The following is a 22,814-nucleotide window of genomic DNA, read 5'->3' on the forward strand; positions in this document are numbered from 1 at the left end:
ATTTGTATTTTAGTATATTTAGCATATTCTTTATCTTCTACTGTCCTTACTGCTTAGTTGTGTTTTTACATTATATACTTTAATTACTCTTTCTGCTGTTAAAGAATGTGTTTGTGTTGTAGGTATGCTGCTGCTGAGACCTTGAATTTCCCCTGGGGATCAATAAAGTATCTATCTATCTATCTATCTATCTCTTGGCATTGATGGCTTTAAAGAAGACAAACATCCATGCAGCACTCTCTCCTGATTTGCTGACTTTTATCAAGAAATTCTGTTGTGCTGGCTGTCCACAAAATGTAGGTGTAAAGCATGCCAAGAATTTCATGGGAAGAAACCCAGAGGAGTGAACATAATCAATGTGGTGTTGAGTTTATTATGAGGACCCTTCTCTTTGAATTCTTATCCAAACACAGAGAGGGCAGAGAGACAGAGGATCTCGAGATTTTACTTGTTTTGGCAGCAGATCCACAGCAGTTTAAAAGAACCACGGGGCACCAGGAGTGAAGGTGATAAGAGGGGCATGAACTGGGCCTCAGTCTACAGGGCTGTGTGTGTGTGTGTGTGTGTGTGAGTGAGTGAATGGTAGAAGATGACTAGTGGAAAGAAGAAAAGAAGACCAAAGAAAAAAAGCCAAAGAGGGTTAAACGAAGGAAAACAAGAAAGGGAGGGAAAAGAGAGAGGGGTGGGAGAGAACTAATGATCCCCTCTGATGGCTACTTCATCGCTTGCAGGTGAACAAATATTGGCTGCACCAGGGGTGCCATGGTTGATTCACAGTGTACAGGGGGAAATGGCAGAGAAAATGAAAGAGAGCAGAGGTAAATGTAAATATATATATATATATATAGAGAGTGACAGAGAGAGAGAAAATGCACTCGTAGCTTTTAACATACGCTGGCTCTACTCTGACACTAGAGCTGTGGGGAGGAGGGCGGAAATGAACACAGACAGAAACTGACTAGGTCCATTAACTCATTGCTGCGTCGCTCCACTGTCTGACGACATGTGGAAGGAGTTGGGCCATGCTTTCTTATGCAGTCTGACTCCATTGTTTATCTACGGATAATGTAATTAAAGGCTGCATGTGGAAATCTACCCCCTGTCTTTTCTCATTTTAAGCATCATGGAGAGGATGTGTGCTATTTGGTGTTTGCCTGTGCTGATGATCCTTTGTTTGAAAAGACAGCAGCCATAAATCTTCACATGACAGAAAAGTTATATCCATAGCACAATAAATAGTAACATCATATGCTGGTACACATTTTTTTTGCCAAGATGTTTTCAATGCTCTCCTCACTGTTATGCATGTAGAATGCAGTCATGGGGAATCACATGATTGGTTGTCGGTGGTCTGAGAGCATTTTGGGCCTGTACATATGCAGGCATGTGAGTAATGCCTTGCCATAGGGCAAGAAAAACAGCAGAGTCCAACTCTCGGGTCTCTTTGGAGCGTTCACTGCCTCAGGATACTGACTTACCGCCCTGATCTTGTTGTTTGAAACAGAACAGGAACCGATGTCACCTAAGAGAGGGGGAGAGAGAGAGAACTAAAGTGAGTGTATAGAGTCATGTGGGAACTAAATTCTTTGTTGCAGATTTGCTGGTTGGGGTGTGATGGTGCATTCTATGAGCACATCACAGTCTCAGAGGACATTGACAAGGTGTAAGCGCTAATCCACGCGAGAGAGGATCAGGCCGACGGAGAGACTTTGCGGGATAAATCTTGTGAATATTCCTCAGACTGCTAATATCAGAGGAAAAACATTCTTAAATTGCGCTTAATAGTGCTAAGATCCCCCTGATAACCAGCTCGGTTCTGCTTTAATTCTCCGGCTTTGTTTGCCTGGTAAGAGAGGCTTGATAAAGCTAATCGTTTAGTCTTAATCATCTCATTTTAATGCCGTGTCTTGCAGAGGGCAGGCTTTGTCTACAAACACTGCATACCAACGCAGGCGACTGTTACGTTTGTGGGTCCTCTGGTACCTGTGTGTTACAGCCATAGGCCAAAAATGGGTGTCCGAATCACCATATGTCATCCTGGCAGGCTAATTGCTGCCCACGTGTATCACCTGGGACTCCTCTGTCTCTTTTCAAATGGAATTTCAGGTCAGAGTGACCCAGAGATTGCTCTGTTGCAGTGCAGGTTTGCAGTTAGTAGGAGCCATACAATCCATCATTACAGTCATCCTTTAGTCTCTGAGGAGAAGAATTAAGACATAATACAGAACATATAGAATTATTATTTTCGTCCAGTTGTCTCTCTCTCTCTCTCACACACACACACACGGACACACACACACACACACACACACACACACACACACACACAAATACACACTCTCTCTCTTTCTCCTTTCTATTTCTTTTTATGCAGTGAAGAACATCCTGCGCCCCAGAGATGCTCATTGCCAAACCTCATCATTAGTAGCTGTATAACAGAGGGCTTGTCGAGACTCTGGAGAGTCACATTTCACGGACACACATCGCAGACAATGTCACATTCGAAGCTGATGACTCTAATTTGAGCCTCTGCACCTCTCCTACCAGGGCATTTCTAAAATGATTGAATAGAAAGTTGTTTAGTCAGAGAGAGACTCATCTATCTTTGTCAGAGTGATTCACAGCAACAGTGCTGTGAGCCAAAGCAAGGAGAGTGTGGTAGTGATGTGTATTTCATAATGGTTTCAGCTGCCACATTCCAGTTCTTCCCCCATATTTCTCAGCCACTGCCCTTGCCCCATGACATGTTACTGTAATTTCTTGCCTCATGCATCTTCGTGTGCACATTTGCAGTTCAGAGTGAGGGTAAATTACAGAGATGGGCCTTCATCAGTGTCTGGGGAAAGACCACACTATGCCCAGCTACCTACAGTCTATATTTGGTCCCCCACCCTTGAATAGGCTGTGCAGTTACATACCACTGCCAAGCCTGTACAGAACTGCATCTGCCTATGGTTTTGTGCTGAATTGCAGAGAGCTTTTGCAAATGACAAGAGACTTTTCATCAAAACTGTTTTGTTGAAGTTAGTTAGCCCATTGTTTTTAGGTATGAGAAATAGATTTTTCTATTTAAAAAAAAAAAATTGTCAGCTCAGATAAAATATGCAGAATTGATGATTGTTGATAGAAGGTGCAGCGTCTACTTTGCCAAACCACTGAACTGTGAGCTATTTTCCCAAATCTTATGTAACGTTACCGCAAACACCCCTAATCATTTACATATGAATTCAAACTGCTTTGGACGTGTAGTTCAAAAACAAAGGATCTCAGGGTAGAATAACAACTGTTCCCACCCATTTAAAAGGCTTTGTCTGATCCTCCACACTCCTCAGACATAAATTCCTCCCTGAGTCTTACCCAGTGAAAACTATTTTCCAGTGGCTTGAGTTTCCAGCTTTTCAGAGCGGCAGTCACTTTGGCAAATGTGGAAAAAGTGAGCATTCCACTACCTCCAGTTTCCTGAAGCCGAACGGGAAGGGACAAGGGCGAGTACAGTATATCCTTCTCCTCACCTCGTAAAGACAGTTCTGGAAAGCAACAATGGCCACCAGTCACACATAACCATGAGAGGCATGTCCATGCTCAACCTAGCATTGTGCCAAAGCCGTCGTACAAAGACTATGAGCATGGTTTCTTGTGTGTCAATGTTAATGATTCAGTGTGGGTTGAAATTAAGTGAGGAATGGCATCAGCCTACATTGGCTCTGGAGTAACTCTCAGCGTGATTAACAGATCTGGTGAGAACCAAAACACAGAAACTATAAAGTGTAGAACTATAAAGTGTAGTTCCCTTCACAGGACTGATACACGTGTCAGTGATTTGAGCCACTGGATTAAGTGTGAGAGCACTTAACCGTTTATTGAAACCAGAGCTTGGTGAAGAGAGATGATAGATAGATAGATAGATAGATAGATACTTTATTGATCCCCAGGGGAAATTCAAGATGGGGAGGTATCCCTGTCAGAGAGGGCCTTGTAAGAGGAGAGAGCGATGGCCTCTGCTCTCTGAACTCCTTATGGGATATCATGCATGTGTGATGGACGAGCTGGAAGCCATCCTCCCAGGAGTATGAGTCAGATGCGGAACAGAGCTTACTGTGTGTGTGTGTGTGTGTGTGTGTGTGTGTGTATGTGTGTGTGTGTGTGTGTGTGTGTGCTCTGTGTGTGTGTGTGTGTGTGTGTGTGTGTGTGTGTGTGTGTGTGTGTGTGTGTGTGTGTGTGTGTGTGTGTGTGTGTGTTTGGCGGATTTGAAGACATGCATGAGAAAGCTTGGAATCATTCTGCATTGATCCAGGTTCTGTTTTAATGAAAAATCATTACATTGCAGAGCTCTGTCAGGAGACTGAGAAGGTCAAACTGTACATTCTCTAAAACTGCCAATAGTAACTCCAGTCTTCTCGAGTGCTTTTTACCCCTCCCTGTGTCAGTCTGAAGAGAGCGTCTAGCATCACAGCAGCATGTTGATCTGTTTCTGCAGTCTCTCTTTCTCTCTCTTGGCTAATCGGCCCATCATAGCCAAAGTGGTACCATCAGAATTGTCAAGAGACGTTTTTAGCTGCCATTTCACCAAATCATAATCCACCCAGCCACCTCCTCCCCTCCCCCACTCCACCCTTCCCTATTAGTGCCCCTGACTCTTCTGAAGGCAGTATCTGCTTTCCCCATCACAGAAAGTACTATTTTTCTAAACCATGGAGGAGTAATCGAGTAGGCGAGGACACAATGTACTAGTGGAATTAACTTTAACTGCCTTAATGGTGTCCATCCATCATATAGGGCCTACGTCATTCGCAGTTGCCCTGGTTGAATGGGTGGTAGAAGTGCATAGACATTTTTATGGCAGTTTCACATTGAATTTGTAATAAATGAAGCCCAAATCTGGCCGGCAGCTCCCTGATCCCTCATCAGTGGTATAAATCACATTGTGCATAATAGGCTTAGAGATTTATAAAGCTGAGCTGTTTTTGCATTTGTTATCGGTAATAGAGAAGGAGGCCTACTTTGACACGGTGGCATGCCAGTCAGTCATCTCATGAAATATAATTCAATTATCATATTCTTCTGGAAAAATAAACATTAAATGTGTTTTCTTATAACAAAACAAACACATGTAGCACACTCAGGCACACTTATCCTGTGAAACTGCGTACGTTACTCATGCACATGTACACAGACAAATTCAAAACATATCAATGACCTTTGAACCTCGATTCCCATGACAGGACAGGTACCACATGTGTTACATTACAACTGCATCTATCAAAACAATAGCAAACACAGGGGCATGGATCTTTGATGCAGTCCTTACAATATAATTCAACCATGACATCACTGGACAGTTTGAGGAGAGCAGACACTAACCTATGACCAGTGAAAGAGCACTATCAGAATGCATCAGAATGACATTATTCTACTGAAGAGTTTTGTGTGTTCGTGTTTTGAGAGCTGAAAAAGGCGATGTTACGGGTGAGAGTAGAGTTTGGCGAAGAGGACATGGGGGATCACTTTCTCATTTCCTGCGCATCATTGTGGATCTCAGATGAGGAGTTCATTTCCCTCCCGTGGTCAGTCTCACATGTGACTGCATGTACTCACCTGATCTGTCCCCCTCCCTGTGACCCTTAATTCTCCTTGGATGTTTCAATGGCTGGACTGCAATGTCCAGTGTTTCCCCAAGTACACAGTTGGTGCAATTTATTTGCTTTGCTCTGTGAATGACAGTCAAGAGTCAAAGGTTTGTTTCAATGACAAAGAAATGTGCCAAGAAAACTACCTTCACACCAAGTAGTCACCTTTTAATATTTTATTAGCTTCTATATGTCAACTTGTGGGGACTAAACTTTTAAACTGATTAAATGAATAGTCATTTGTAGCACCATGCGCCCTCATTGAGCAAACCAACTGATGTTTGAGTTTAGGATCTTGCTTATAGATTAAATTAGCAAATAGATTGAGCCTAGTTATTACATTTAATTAACTATAGCTATAACTATATAGACTCCATTACTTATTGCATGTGCTATGGAATTGGTTCCAATCATTTTGGAACGGAACAGACATCCATGAGTGAATCATTGATTTGGACAGAGATAGAACCTTCAGTCGTGAATTTTACCAGGCTATCCAGCACCAAGGAAAAATTCCAATCCGTCACTAAATGTGCCAGAGAAAGTGATGGTGGTGGAGAAAAATCCACAGGCCCTGTGGATGCAGTGACTCCTTCGTCCCTCCGATTCAGGACCACATCTTGTGTGCGAATGACAACACAGTCTGGAATGTCAGAGACGCAGACGTCCTCTCCCCTCATTTAGCCACGGCCATGAGAAGGGGCTCATATGCTTAGACAGCTGTTGCAGGGAAACAAGGACAAAAAGAACAGAAGGGACAAAGATGATGAGGGCTTGCGTCCAAATGTTGCGAGCAAAATGAAAGCTGGACAAAGGCACCGTATCTTTGGCACATCAGCGCTGGGCGTTCTTAAAAGGCTAGGGGGGAAGAACTGCTTCTAGTCTCTTCCACACAGTGTTTGTCTTTCTCAAGCTGACATTGATGAGGTGCAGGTTGATGGTTCTCTCGACCACGTCTCATCTCCCCTTCCCCACGCTGGCCTCCCCTCTCTGCTTTCTCCAGTGCTTTTCTCTCTGCAAGACAAGACAGACATACTGACCCTCCCGCATTACAGGGCATTAGATGAAAAGATCTCACCACAGGGGTTGTGGCAACTTGTACATTCACAACTCCAACATCAACAACAACATGAGACACACAGAATAGAACAACAACAACAACAACAGCCTGTGTGGGAGAGGCAGGCGCAGACCTCTGTGGCTTAATTAGTGGAGCCTAGATGAAGGAGGCTGCTGTGTCGTGGGAGATCCAGTCACCATGGCAACGCCTCTCCTCTGTCCGTCCCTGTGTCCCATGGCGACTGAGGCGAGGTTGGGTGAGGGCTTCTTCAGACAGAGGCTCCAGAGGAGCAGGAGATTAGACCCCTCCACCCCACCACTCACCTTACTAATCCTGGGCTGGGGGGATGGGGCATACTGGTGTCATGTCTCCAGGTACATTTTTAGAAGCTGGGTCTCTGAGGCAACAAGAGTCAGTATAGGGTGGGGCCCTGTTTCAGACTGTCTGTTGAGTAACCAGGGCTCAGAATGGAAACGCTCCACTTGGGACTGACAAGAAAAACACTGACAGCAGAGTTGACAGAGATGTGTGAGTCAGAGTTCACAAAAACACAACTAATATGAATTTGAGCCTGTTCGGGACAGCTTATGAACTCATCAGAAATGTAATGGAGTCTCTGAATCAGAGGTTAATGGTTTCATTAAATGAGGTAGTTGGTGTCACTGTAGTATATAGGTAGCTGAAATGTCAAGTGTGTAGTATAAAAGTTATTTAACTACAGTGTATATTAAAATTAATTTGTGCAAAATATGTCCAAGTGTAACAGCACTAAGTTTTCAGCACAGTCTGGTGAAGTTTTAGACTAGGGTGCCCTCTTGTGGTGACCAGTTGGATGTACAGTCACGAAGAAAGAAAAAACATACAGTATTCATGAAGCAAAACCACACAAATGCACTAGGGTTCCCTCTCTATGTCAAATGTAAAATTCCATGACTTTTCCCTGACAAAAAACTGAATTTCCATCACCTACCATATAATGAAAGATATTTTATAGCAGCTGTGTAGCATTCAAGAATCTTTTACTTGGACAGTAAATAAACAAAGTTGGGCTAACCACAACTACTCAAACACGCAGTAAAGCTAATAAGCTATACACCAATTCTGCATGGACATATATTTGTATTAATATATTCTGGCAAGTCAAGTCAAGTTTTAAACTGCTACAACAAAATTCCCTGATATTCCATGACTTTGACCCAAAGATGATAAAATTCCCTGACTTTCCATGTCTGGAACAGACATTCCAAAATGCCATGGTATTCCAGAAATTCCATGACCTGTGATAACCCTGATGCACACATGCAGACACAAACAATTGGATATCACACCTCTTGGGCCAATTCCCTTTTATTTCCTGAGGTTCAAGGCAGGCTTGGCTCCAGTTAATGTGGGTTAGGTTGGCATATGGGAATTTGTGGGTGCTTGGAATTTGAGCAGCGTGGACTTGATATCAGCCCCGTTTTTGCGCCTTTGTTTACAAAAGGAAAAAAACAGGATGGAAGTGCCATTAATCAGTACGACACAGATCATTCTAAAATTGTTGCTTCTAGAAAAGGAGTAAGGGTGGGCAAGCCACAGCTGGCAAAGTTAACAGTTAAAGTTATTTTCATGAAACTGGCCCTAAGCTACTGTTTCACATCTCTTTTACTTTGTCTTTTGCATAGAGCTTATGCATTTATTTTGTTGAGCATGTCTAGTCTACTTATACAACATAGCTTTAAGTTAATGCATAGCTCTGGGTAGTTACTTGTTGGCAATTGTGTTTGCAATTTATTTACCAACCTCATCTCCTCTGACTTTCCTCTGAATCTCACAATAGCCTGGATGGCGCAACCTTGTAGGCACAGTGGGGGAAAACTCAGGGCAATTCAAATGGTACAGTCTGTAGTCTTTCTCTTTTTTTTAAAAGAAGCCCCACTCACATGAAACACAATGTTGCATTACACTCCTTGATATTTTAGGAGTTTTAATACTATATAAGGATATGTGCTTTATTAGTATTGCACAATGCAATGCACTACACCATACTAATTAAAATGTAAGATAGCAAGTTATATTTAACCAGTTTGATATATTCAGATAATTACATATAATACCCGACATTCCATAAAAGGTGATTTCTACTCCTTGCTTAGACAGTATGACTCACAGGATGTATTTGGCAAATATCAACTTCTACCAACACCTCACCCTTTCAAGAACAGATTAACCAAGAAACAAACACCTAGCACCGATTTACAAAAACAGCCAAGTATACTTTATTGAAAGAAAACAGGACACAAATTTAACTTCACAGGCATTACATTACTTTGGATGACAGACTCCTACATGGAAAAAGAAGCAGAAGCATAGGACTTCATGATTAACCAAACCAACACTTATGACCAAGACTGCCGTCGGTCATAAATCACTTATGACCGGCACATTTTGGCTGAGTAGTCACAGTAGCACAGAAAAACCACCCCTTGACCAGACACAGACGGATCTGGGGAAATCGATCTGTTAAAATGGACTAACAGATAAGTAGCAGATTTTAGTTCAGAAATATTTACTTATAAAGACTAGGACAAAGGGAATAAAATCTTGTGATATGAATTAGGACCAGGCTAAATATTTCCAAGGCAAGGTGGGTGTAAATTGCACTTGAAGGTCAAAAACAGACACGACTGAAAGCCAACCCCGACCCACTGTAGTTGACCATTTACAGCATTTACCCTTTGGGCTTCTTTGAAAGGCACAACACCGACAGCATTCCACTGAACAAAAAACACAAACTACAAAAAGATTCCTTTGACCACACACACACACAAAAGTGACCTTAACGCCCCAAATAACATTAAAGCAATAATCAACATATATCACCACTTTTTTTAGGATTTTCTTGGTCCATGTTTTGGTACGATAAACAGACAGTTTTTGGTGTTGACGCAGGTACACAAGTTAGGCTAGATATATTAATGTGCATATGAGTTTGGATGACACATCCCCTGCACTTAGGTGACAGCATTGTCATGTGCATTTTTACAGCATACAAAAAAAATGTCTAGGCTAGACAGCCCTGTGCATTTATACAGCATATTTTTAAAAACAAACAAACAAATAAACAGACAATACCAAATACCTGTCTCTAATCCAGCCCTGTGTTTGTATCAATCATAATAAACATAGAACCAGAACTGGACAAAATATACTGAGTTTATAAATACATTTTCTTTGTTTTCTTTTTTTTGACATTTTCAATTGTTTATTTACACATGTAAACATTCTCTGGACTTTTCAGCACCCAAACAGCAGTCAGTGTAACAGATGAGTTTTTGACATTAATTTGCAAGTCTACACATTAACACTGAACAACACTCCCTCAGTAACTGGGAAAAAAATAAGTTACTAATTTTGAAAAATGAATAACTGCCACTGACTTTTTTTTTTTTAACAAAGGCAGTCATTCTCAGGCATTGTGAGATGTCCAACAATGTCCATTGATGTTGGTGAGGCTATGACCTAATGAATCCAGTGTACTTTATTTTCACTGCAGGAAACTTCCACTACCTGTCCAGCAGGTGTCACTGTGATAACATTGGGCTATACTGCCTCTGTGTGTGCTGAGCAGGAATGGGTGGGCCACACTGTGAGCTCAAGCAAGTTCCGCCCTGCTCAAATGACAAACACCAGGCCGCAGTCCAGGAGCCAGACTCACACGGTTAACAGCTCTGAGACATGACAGCCTGTGCAAGGCTCGTCATTGGCTGGCCTCTGAAGGTTAGCACTGCCTGCCTGCTCTAGATCTCACTCATAGTTCCTCCACTCTCCACATGCTTTCAACCCCATGGATTCCCCTAGTCCTCTGTCTTTGGTGCTCCACCAGTGTTTTGGCAAAAAAAAAAAAAGCAGGGCTAGAAGAAAAAATAAATAAACATCTGACCAAATACAGTCACCATGGGTGAATATTTGTGTGGACCTGGAACACAAGAGGCTCGATGGAAAAGGCAGTAGACAAGAAGCAACACTTGTACAAATCTAGAGAGAGGATGGAAATTCACTTTCAAATGTGTTTCAGTGCCATCCTTTCCTACATTACTTTGGTCACACATACGCTCACACTAGTGATTGCACAATGAGGCTAGCTGATTCATCAAACATCGGTCAAGACGCCATAGGACGCTCAGACCAGCTGAGCTCTAACTGTACAGGCCATCACCACCTTGGAGGAAGAGCGGAATACATACCAGAGGATGGTGAGGGGGTTTGGATAAGAGGGGGTCCCTTCTAATCATAATACTTGGGCCCTACAAAGCCCCTTTTGAGAACGGACACCTTCAAAATCACTGTGGAGGTTCGTAATATTATAGTCATGTTGTCAATAGCGCAATAACTTATATTTGTGTAGCAAAGCTGCCGAAGTGTGCCCCTTTACAACCCTGAGGTCATTAGAATGCCACAGGCGTTGATACAGCAGAAACAAAAACAAAAAAGGATACAAAAAAAAAAAAAAATCAAAAAATAAGGCAACCGTTCAAACCTAGATCAATGACAAGTCAACTTGGGGTCGTTCAGCCAGCCCCAAATCTTGATCATATCCTGCGGGGTCCTGGGGTGCACCAGCATCAGTGCTTTGTAGACGCACGCGTTCCCCCTGAGCTTTTCCTCAATGTCAAAGGTCCTGAAGCCCTTGTGCTTTTCAGGCGCCAGGCCCAGTTTGCGCAGGCACATGCCCGTGTAGACGTCGTCAATGGGGAAGAGCGCCACCCGCTGGCAGGCCGCGTATATCCTGCGCGCCAGGTCCCCTGAGTACAAGTAGCCTCCGCCACCGGCATACGGCGGGTACAGGCCCACGAACATGCTCTCCGGGATGAAGTACTTGACGCGCTTGTCGCGGTGCGGCCCGGCGTTGGTGATGACATCTCCCATGAACAGGTCGCGGGCCTTGTCCGGCGGTAGGCCATTGAGAAAGTCCAGGATACGCGGTGTGTTGACGAAGACATCGTCGTCGCCCTTGAAGACAAAGCGCACGCTGGGGCAGCTGGTGTCCAGCCAGCGCTGGAAGAGCACCTCTTTGACTGTGAGGTTGAAAAAGGTGTCGCGGTAGTCCCACTGGAGGATGTCCCGGTGCTGCTCGCTCTCGTAGCGCAACATGGATGACAGGTCGGGGAAGTGGTCCACTGCCGTGGCGTTGCCCAGCAGGAAGACAGTGGCCACCGTGCGGTTGGCCAGCAGGCCCGCGCGGCCCCACGACTCGCGGATGGCCTGCCGCCGGTCGAAGTGCGGTGCCAGGGACTTGACGGCCAGCAGCAGGTAGGGCCCGTCCTGGCATATGTGTGGCTGGTCCACTACCATGGGGTAGGAGCGGCAGCGCATGTACGTCAGGAAGTCCTTAAAGCGCTGCGGCAGCTGGGCGTAGTCCTTCAGCTGGCTGGCCACACGCGGGTCCGGCTCGCACGACTGCTGGCCCAGCGTATCGTTGAGCCAGTCCGGAAGCTGGTCAAATGGTAGCGTTCCATCAGAGGTCACGCCGATGCCGCCACTGCTGTTGGTTACCACCGGGTTGTGTAGGAGGTCCAGCTTCTGCTGCTCACGGTTCCAGAAGCCGTTGCTGGGTGCCAGTCGGGCCCAGAAGCGCTTGGAGGGCACGTGCACCTTGCTGTCGGCGCCCTTTCCCTGGCCGCCGCTGCGCGACACCTCCAGCACGATGAAGAGGAAGATGTTCACCATCATGATGGTCCCCATCACTTTCACCTTCCGCCGCTGCATCGCTCCTGTTCGCCTCTTCACCTGAGCACAAACACAGACACACACTAATCAGACAAGGGGCCTCTACAGCGACAATTAGCTGGAAAATTTGGGAAAACGTGGAAACTAGTTATTCAGAACAAAGTCATTCTAGAAATACACATGTCAAAGAGTATTCTATAAATTCATGCTATAAATTTACTCAGACCAACTAGCTGACAACTAATAGTACAGGGGTCACCCAGGAGTCCAGGACCACTCTAAATTCAAGTCTGAGCTCATCAGATGAAGATTGAGTCTTTCTCCCTGTGTCTCTCGTTATCCTCCCAAGGTTCTTCTCCCTCTGGCACGACAGTCTGTGCTACAGATTCAGCTCTCCGAGGACTAAAGCTCTTTTCAGGCCCAATCTTAATGCCAAGGGGGCGGGAGCGGCACCGGCCCATGAATGGCAGAAGTGTCCCATCCTAACTGGCTTAACCGCCCTGAATGAAGGCTCTGCTTGACTTTCTAGGAGGAGGCTAATAGATAAAGTGTTTGTGTACTTTAACCACGGCCAAAACAAGAAACTGTGTCTTTGTTCATGGACTTTCTTATGGGTTTTCAGTTTGTGGAGCAAATTGTCAAGTCAAACCTCTTTCTAATAATAATGCTCTTACCCACAGAGGAAACACATAGGCAGACAGTAGCCTAAATCAAAGAAAGAAAGAAAGAAAGAAAGAAAGAAAGAAAGAAAGAAAGAAAGAAAGAAAGAAAGAAAGAAAGAAAGAAAGAAAGAAAGAAAGAAAGAAAGAAAGAAAGAAAGAAAGAAAGAAAGAAAGAAAGAAAGAAAGAAAGAAAGAAAGAAAGAAAGAAAGAAAGAAAGAAAGAAAGAAAGAAAGAAAGAAAGAAAGAAAGAAAGTAGTTGGGGGAGGGGGGCACTGACAGTCTCGACTCAAATGAAGGGTGGAGGCATCAAACCAACATACATCCATATCACAAACAAAAATGTAAACAAACAGCCTATAAACTGACCAAAGCAAAACATATGGCCATACCAACTAATCCTACAGCAGGACAGCTGTTCATGTCCCTAAGTGACTGAATTTTGACGTTATCAATGCTGGTCAAGGCAGGAAGAGGGGTCTCATGCGCTCTCAATTTGTCCGCCCCCATGACACTAATCTTTGTTCATGATGGATCATTACCCTGCAGCAGAGGCATATTAAAAAAAAAATAAAAAAAAATGGCCCTTCCTACCCTGCCCCCTACACCGCAGAGCTTCACAAATATACAGATAGAAAAACATTGGTCTAATAGAGAAGTTCAGCACACCTAGCCTTAGCCTAACGTCAGACACGTCATAGAATAGTTCAAAAGAACTTGCACTACCCGAGCAAGATGGAAAGCCACAAAAAAACAAACAAACAACGATGACAGCAAAACTCTATGTTGTAATCTTTGGAGCACATGGAGGCTCTAGCGAGCTGACAATGTGAAACCATGGGATTACATCTGTTACTAAAAGGGAGACGTATAAACGTCAATTCATGTTTGATCAGTGTGGTACCACGTCATGAGATGAGATCTAGTCCCGCGATAGCAGCATGACCATGAATCTAGCAGCCAAACTGGGAAAGAGGCAATGGTGTTGTTCTTGAGTTGACTTAAAAAAAAAAAAACAATGGTGCTACTACGTACAGAACTTCCCACCGATTAACTCGCCTCATTGTAGCTTCTCTAACAAAACAAGAGCAAAGAAAATAAAGACTAAATTATTTGTTCCAAACCCTCCCCATATGTCAGCTCAAAGGGGTTACTACACTGCCAGAAGTCTTTTATAAATAGGGCCAAAGCAACCCCCCCCCCCCACCCCCCATGATGAATGTGTCTTTTGAAAGGAAACAGCAGAAGAACATCCCAGACAATCTGAGAGAACAGAGAAGTCCATTCAGCAGTTGCGCCCCTTGTGACTCCCAGGACCTCTGAGACACATGCGCCTCTAGTAAAACAAACCATCTTGACTTCCTTGTACCCTATTCACTAACACATCCAAAATATTGATAGTTTGATAATATGCACATGCTTAACTAACAAGTCTGAAAAAACTATGATTGCAAGTGTCTAAGGAGAGCTGGAATGGACATGAGAGAATCCTTTTATCAGTCTCTGGTTTAATACTATCCTTCTTAATAGTGATGTAAGAGTGCTCAATTCCTCTTTTTAACTTCACCTCAGGGACAGCGTGAGGCACATCAATGGAATTATACACAGCAACTTCCTACGCAAACATCCTTCCTCCTTTTTCTGTTTCTCGTAAACCATCTGACCATTCTAATTCAGTCATACCTGAACATTTACAGTTTTCCCTCTGCCCTCCCCCTTTCAGTCAGATTCACTCACTTTCCCTCAGTAAGATCCTAATCTACCAAAGAACCTTTTCCATCCCTCCCTCCCCTACTTCTGAGTCCATGTTCTTTTTTTCCCTACCTGCCCTTCGTCTAAACATCCATTTGTTCCGTTTACACTGCCTCCTAGCAACACGGATGCCACAAGTGGATTCCATCTCAGTTTTCAGGAGTAGCAACTAACTTGAAAGATATAAGCACATAAAAGTTGGGTCATCACCGAACTATATCGGTGATGTCAGTAACAGCATAATGGAGTCTCATGTCACAGTTATAAAGTGAGAGAAAGAGGATGAATTAAGAAAAAAAAAAAATGCATTATCCTGAATGACTAGGCTACATTTCTGGCAACAATAGACTAAAGAGTGAACGTTTAAGAAACCAGACCAAATAGGAGCTAGTTTGCGGATGTGGCAGTTGTACATCGACAGTTAATCAGTACCTATGTGTAATGTTCTGTGGTTTTTAGACATGTCAAGTGAATGAGGATGAGTGTGCATCTGTAAAAGGTTGTTGAACTAAATCTGAGCACCGAGAGAACCAGACCATGTCAGAGGAACCGCATAAAAACCTGCCATTCTGCAAAATTGGTATGCAAGTATGAATGTGCCTCAAATTCATGAAGATTGGCCATTCAATTGGAGAACGACGGAGTTATGCACTAGCTGCTGAATTAGTACAAGTAGTAGCCTATATGCATACCAGATTTTAGTTTAAACAATCAATGAGATCAAAATGTCAGCAGTAGCACCCCCAAAGAAATGTCATAAAATCTGGCATTAGTCTTAGAGTTCCGTTTTGATACAGGGTGATAAACTTGATTGAGTCACAAGACATTGACTAGTGAAGTGCTAAGTTGTTGTACTAAATAACATTAACTAGGTGGAAACACTTCACAAATAATTTGTTATGAGCCTACTAGAGGCAAGCCTGCCATACAAATGAGAGTTTGAGCTAGAACAGAAACTGCATGACTTGGGCATTGCTCTGGCCAACTTTCAGGGCACTAGCACCAAGGGTTCCATACCACACATAGGTCTTTTCCACCGACAGAAAACCGGCTCTGTTCCCATTCACGAACCAACATTTGAACTGGTCAGAGCATTTCGACCAAACAAAACACACGGTTCAGAACGTGGCACTTTGGTTTGGAGCTTGAATCTGCAAATAATTGTTTTTTTCCTGCGAACCAGAGTGGGCGTGTCATTTTATCACTCAGAGGGGAGAAGGCTAAAAGCAGTTTTCTGTCATATCAACTGTTGCCATGAGTAAACAAAACTAGTCAACTAGTCAGACTTTGACTAGCATTTTAAAGCAACACCAAAGAGTTTTTTGTAGCTTAAAAATAATGTTTCCAAAATTGTCGCTTCGCTTCGCAACCCTCTATCGGCTATAACCGCATTATGTAAGTTTGCCAGATCGGGTAGCAGATCTTTAGTTCGATGGATTGAGACATAAGAAACTACACATTTTACTTTGCCTCTGATGTCGCAACACATCATATTTTCTCTACCTTGTCTGTGGACATTGTTATTTGCAAAGCCGGTGTTCCAAATGTGGAAATGTGAGCACCAAGGTTCAAAGAATTCTGAACGGAACCAGTTCAAGAACGGGTTGAAATGCTGCCACCCAGGTAGAGGAGTACAGCACAAAGTGACATTCATCACGTTTTCATACATCCAATAAACGGCTTTGAATCAGTTTATTGGGAATAAACCGAATATGCGTGGGTCTTGTAAACACCTTATTCTTATTGAAATAAACCGAAAAAGGCCATATTCGGTTTACTAATAAACCGTTTGCACACCCTAGCATATGCCTGTTTTAAATGGAATGTTGGGTCATGAAAACACCTTAAACGGAATGTGCTCCCAGAAGGAAGAGTGTTGTAGGCCTGCACATGCTCAGTTCACACAGAATGCCTATTTGTAGGCTGCGTCACTGACTTATTCGGAATAATGTCGATTGCTATGTAAACAGGAATATGCTCAAAACGTGACATTCTACTTGCTTATAAACAGGTTAAACGGAATATTGACATAAATGGAATTTGGGCAATAAACTGATTCAATGTAGTGATTGTTCCCTACCCTAGTTCTAAGTGTTTTAAATGAGAGACTGCTGCTTCACCTGGCCACCAGTAATGTTCAGGTGTTCTGCTCCTCCTCTTCCTCCTTTAGATCAGTGAAGTGCTTTGCTCGAGTCTTTACCCCATCCTGAGGCTCTGTGTGAGACAGGAATCGGATGCTGCCGGGCTGGGGGGCCGAAAAAGTTACCTGTGTGCTCGTATGAACAGGTGAGTCTCTGAAGCTGGGGCAGCAGCAACCTGTGGACCAGAACATGTGTCAGTCAACAATACAAACACCTATTGACCAGAACATGGGTGGCACACGGCAATGCTATAAAAGTACACAATGCAAACAGAGGCACACCCACGCACGAGTAACACACACGCCAGTGCACTTATCTCCTTCCGAGCACATTTATACTCTCCCAGGAGACATAGGAAAGCACCAATTAACAACCATTGCTTCCGTCGGCGAGCTCAGCCAGACATGCAAACAGGTCTCCTCTGGCAAAAGAGGGGGAGGGGGGACTGAAAGAAAACGAGAAAGAAAAAGCCTCCAAACTGGGCCTTCTCCGTTTACTTCACACTGACCCCGCCTAGACACCTGGAACAGACCAGGAGGAAGAGAGAATAAGAAAGGCAAGAGGGGGAAAAAAATACACAAAGGGGACAGAGTACACTCTGTTGCCGTGGAGTTCGGCCATCTTGGTTAAAACAAACAGAGGAAAAGCTGAGCAGCGTCTGCTGTCGGGGGGAGCTCAGCACGGGGTAGCAACCCGACTCCCGGCCATTAGCACAGTATCTAGGCTATAGCAGGCAACGTGGCCGAACCTGCAGTTACTCCACTGAGCAGGGAAGAGCAGGGCCTGTAAAGAGCCCTCTGTCCACTCCACCCAGACCACAAGGGATGCTGTTTTCACAACACAACACACATGATAAACTCGTCTCTCTAACCATCTCCCATCTAGTCCTCTGTTAGTCAGTATTGCTCTTAACAATGTCTGTCTATCTGTCTCTCTTAGCTATGCCTGTCTATCGGTCTCTCTTAGCTATGCCTGTCTATCGGTCTCTCTCACTCGTCCCTAAGACTGAATTTTTTTAGACTGTGTCCTGACTAAGCTTAGGCTATTAGTTCAGAATGAATTCAACAGCTGAAAAAGTACTACAAATTATTTTATGCCATCATACTGTTGACTCATGTAGATCATTGGTATTTTATCAAAGAAAAAAAAATGTCTGATGGGATAATTCATCATCTTAAAGCATAAATGGGAATCAAGTCTCTCTCTCCCTCACAAATTAAAGCCTATGTTTCTCAAAAAAGACAAGTGATTATCTCCTTAAACATGTTTAACTGTTATCAATCCTATTGTCAAAGGTCAACATGGAAAATTACACCATCTTTTCCATAAGATTCTAGGACCATAACAGCTCTGTGTGCCCCGGTCTCACGTTTAATATTGTGTGTGCTGTGCAGGTCTTCAAAAACCTTGACTACTATCTGACCTCTGTTAATTATTAAGCCATTGGCTTCTCTGTGCAAACATCAAAAAGGCAGAAATATCTTTTCAAAATGGAGAGGTGACAAATCTGTCCACTCTGTCACGGAGTGAAGCGGACTGTTTTGAAACACTCTGGCTTAATTATTACACACAAACAATTGACAGAAACCCAGAGACAATGCGGTGTTTTTTGCAATGTGGGCTTGTATGTGTGGTTTGGCCACTGACAAATGACTCATACAAGTCCCTGCAGTCTCAGAAAACACCCGCCAAAATGTCCCTTTGAAAACAAGGGGAAGAAAAACAATTTAGTGGACAATAGCTTTCTAGACCATCACAAAGACAGCCTTTCCACACACACTCACAGAGACAGACATGCACAGTCCAGCCGCTGGCAATAAACAGAGAAGCCACATGCGTGCTGGTGTGGGCATCATGCTCGGTGATGACAGGCTCTGGCACAACAGGACTATGGTGACACAAGGCGGCCTGTGCTGCAAATCAACCGCCAGAAGAAGCTCTGAGAGAAGGGGGAAGCTGCCCTTCCCTGCACCGTCAAGCTGATATAGGCTGCAGTTGAGGGTGATGAGAGCAAAGAGGAAGAGGGGGGAAACGGATAATAATGGACCAGGAGAGAGAGGAGGTGTAGTTGTGGTTTTGCATTCCTGCTTCCCTACGAGGACCTTTTTCCAATTTTGCCAGCGAGTAGAGAGGCATTGCTGCCTGGCTACTGGCACTTGCCATGGTTTTCTTCGGTTATGCCCATACATAAAAACAAAGTACGCACTGATATAACATGGGAAGCCCTCACCTTGTCTAGGCCTTGGGAGTTTTATAGGGAATCCCTACAGATAAGGGCAGACTACAGAGAGGAAAGGGAAGGAGAAATGAAGCAGGAATAAGAACAGAGGGAGAAAAAAAATGAAGGGGCAAGGTGACGGAGGTGGGAACTATGAGAAAGAGAAACAGAAAGAAAAAGAACACCAAGGGTGTTAAAAAAAAGGCAGAGTCACCACACTCGCATGCTAGTGCTTCTGTCAGATTATTGCAGAGAACAGGAAAATCACAAGATACCAGTCATCACAAAAAGGGTTAGGGTTTAAAAACAAAATAAAAATAAATAAAAAAACTCAGGAAGACCAGTCAGGAGGATAGTCAGAACTTCCTTATACCAGAAATAAAGCAAAGATGTGAAGTATTAGTCAGTGAACACCTTTTAACTCTGGGGGATTCTGAGAGAGATGGGAAATAAATCAGAACTAAATGGAGTGGAGGTTACTTGAATGAGATGACTGATTGACTGAGGACTTAGGCACCTCTGTGTGTGTGCTTTACCGAGTCAGCCATGTTCCATGCTGATACAGAGAAGCATGTGACAGGTAGGCCTAGACAACCTCAAGAATGTCAGAGGACAAGCTACGGTCTGAAAAAATAAGAATGCACAGTCTGATGCAGAAGAATGTCTGTATGATCAAACATTTAGGCTAGCTTATGCACTTGCATTGCACAATCACAGAGTATCATCCCCCCCAATGACCGCTAGTTCAACTGAGAGCCCGAAAACTAAAAAGAAAGGGACATTTTTTTTCCCTCTGGTATGAGGCCAAGGCTCAACCATAACAACGTGAGCATCAAACAGCAGGCTGCGGCCAAAGCTCACGACCAGAGCACTCACCAGAGCAGCAGGAAAGCCTTCTGAACAATCACACAGGAAATGTTTACCTCCACTTATTTTCTACAGTGTGCATTCTGGTGGGTGTGGCCTCAACATTTAAACTAGACCTTTACTTATTGATTGAGCCCACGCAAGGAGTGACAGATGGGAGCAAACCAGACTCACAAATAAAAGCTGTAGTGGAGGAGAGGGCAAAGGGAATATAGGCTGCTACACCAGCGGATTTTTAGGGAACAGGCGAGTTACTGAAAACCATAGAAGACACTCCTTGTTGATTCTCCCTCTATCCTCTGATTTGTTTTCTATTAGGATACTTTACAATAGTAAAGTATAATAATTCGTTTTGGACAAAAGGGTCTGCCAAATCCGTTAACCATAAAAAAAATAAAAAAAAAATTAAAAAAAAAACAATTAAAAATAAAATAAAATCATATAAGCACTACAGCGGAAATTCAGAAGAGGAGGTAATGGCATGTAATGAGGGCCTTCTTCCTTTTTCTTCCAAGCCACACAGACATGTAAAGAATGGCCCAGGAACGTTTCTTTTGACCCCATGCTGGAGTGAGTTATTCCAAACAGCTGAGATATGCCGTTTTAATAAGCATCTGCCCGCTTACCCAGCTATGGGCAGAGCTTCACATACGTTTCAGTCACGCATACCAGAAAGGTGACACTCACACAGGGCAAACATTCTGAGCCCAAGTGGCACAGACAGTGTAGCACAACCCTGGGAAAAACGCATAAGGGTGATGCTGGCAGCTGTCCACCTTTCAGAGAACCAGGCAGATTCAGTGGGGACCTCATATCCTCCTACACATCACCCCCTCTGACAATGCCCAAGGGAGGAGAGCAAACATCAGTAGGCAGAGTTAGACACTATCGCAGAGAGATGAACTCCCATCTTCCTGCCACATATATAGAGCAATGCCACTGCAGTTCCCAGGACTTCATAAAAAGGTCATTATGATCGACATAGATAATATAGGCAATATACTGTATTTCCATTGTTTTTGACGAGGAGGGTTATTTTCAGTGGCGGTGATTATTTCCTGTCTTGGCGGCTTTCACTGATTTGTATCCAATGTGACAACTATGATCGGAGACATCCTTGGTACATAGGGCGGTTGCTGCAAGTTAGGCTACATTAGCTTCTACATCCAGATCACATATATAAATTATTTTTAAAAATGAAGAGAATAGGCCTACCAGCACACACACGCACAACCTTACCACAAAAAACGGATGAAATCACTACTCAATTTGACTACTTGTCTTTGTTAAATCAACATGGGGAAATAGCGTTACGTTAAAAGGAAACCGACGGTTTGTGGGACATGTGTTCATGTAATTTCAATGAACTTAGACGAGTTAACATTATGCTACCTCTGATTCCCTTGAAGTTACCCACGTAGGCCTACATAAAAAAGAAAACAGTAACGTTAGCCTATGTCGCCAATAAGCGAGCTTTTATCGAATTCCAGAATAGGTAGTTCTAGAATGTAGATGTTAGATTCTAGATAAGACATCTTCAATTAAAGTGAATTACGATGGCTTCACATTAACTCCGCTATTTGAGGAAGAGTAACTATCGATAGTAAGTTAACGTTAATCTTTAACATTAACTAAGGATGTCATGACCTTAACGGTCCTTTTGGCAAAAGTTAACAAACTATTATTAGTGTTACGTTGACGTAGGCTACCTAACTTATCTTAACGTTTGCGTTAAACTGACTTTTCGGCCAACTTGTTAAACTATAGTTTTTTCAAATAAGTGTTAGTTAGCAAGTTTGGCTAACCAATTCCATTCTAATTGATATATTTATTTATTTTTTATCCTTAACGTTAACTTAGTTAGTAAATACAGATTTTAAAGCTACTAAATTGCCTTAGATTTCGCCTATGAACACGGGTAACGACAACAGCCATACAACGTCTCAGCTAGGATAGCTTGCTAACGCTGGGTGGTCAAATCAAATTAGCTAACACCCACAGTAACGTTAACATTTCCGCACGGGAGAAAGTAACTTGATAAACCGACTGTACTTCAACAGGTGTGTTACATACCGCAAAAAACTGCGAAGCTTAGTCAAACTAGCTAATACGATTAAATGGTGCGCTAGCTTGTTGAGAAATAAAATATTGATGTTAATTCCCCTACTTCAACAATTGATTTCGGATAATCTTGCTTATTTTGCACTGGGGAACCACCAAACTCACGAAGGACTAACATTACCAAACTAAGATGTTCCTTGTCATAGAGCAGCTAGCCGACAAGCGTTGAACTTATTCAACCATCGTCATTTGTAAACAGATACATGTGTGATCACTCGCTTTGTTAACAGAGTGTAACAAAATCGGACTGTACCTCCAGCGAAATCACAGAAACATCCAATACGTTGCCAGCTGCTGCGTCCAGGGCCAACTCCTGACGGCAGAAAGTATTCTTTGGTAATGCTAAGCTAAGACTCACTGAACGTTTCGGGAAAGAAAGAAACACACGTATTTCCTGGGTCATTACTTTACTGACTGGCTTCTGCTCCATGGGTGTGACTTGACTCTCCATCCATACCTCCATGGGTGGAGTGGAGTGACGCGCGGCTTAAATGCCTCTCTTCGAAGGCAATGCGATTTCAAAATTAAGTTGATGTGAAACATTAGATTAGTACTGGTATCTAGTAGATATATGATAATGCTTGTTAGAATATTAGCCTACTAGATTTAAAAACGTATATTGTTGTATAGGCTAGCCTAGCCCTACTAATAGTTAAGGG

General features: G+C 43.3%; 1 protein-coding gene across 2 annotated transcripts; it reads right to left on the minus strand.

Moving 5' to 3' along the window:
- Positions 1-8,921: 8,921 nt before the first annotated feature.
- Positions 8,922-22,588, minus strand: b3gnt2b (UDP-GlcNAc:betaGal beta-1,3-N-acetylglucosaminyltransferase 2b). 2 transcript variants are annotated; one of them, XM_048270440.1, is made up of 3 exons: positions 22,409-22,588; positions 16,929-17,124; positions 8,922-12,456 (listed from the first exon to the last, which is right to left on the minus strand). In XM_048270440.1, the coding sequence occupies exon 3, from the start codon at positions 12,433-12,435 to the stop codon at positions 11,212-11,214; it is 1,224 nt and encodes a 407-aa protein (XP_048126397.1). In that variant the 5' UTR covers positions 12,436-12,456; positions 16,929-17,124; positions 22,409-22,588; the 3' UTR covers positions 8,922-11,211. The 2 variants fall into 2 exon arrangements, with proteins under 2 accessions (XP_048126397.1, XP_048126398.1); XM_048270441.1 differs by lacking the exons at positions 16,929-17,124; positions 22,409-22,588 and adding an exon at positions 14,881-15,043.
- Positions 22,589-22,814: the final 226 nt, after the last annotated feature.

Source organism: Alosa alosa, chromosome 18 (assembly GCF_017589495.1).
Source record: "Alosa alosa isolate M-15738 ecotype Scorff River chromosome 18, AALO_Geno_1.1, whole genome shotgun sequence".
NCBI classification, from domain to species: domain Eukaryota; kingdom Metazoa; phylum Chordata; class Actinopteri; order Clupeiformes; family Clupeidae; genus Alosa; species Alosa alosa.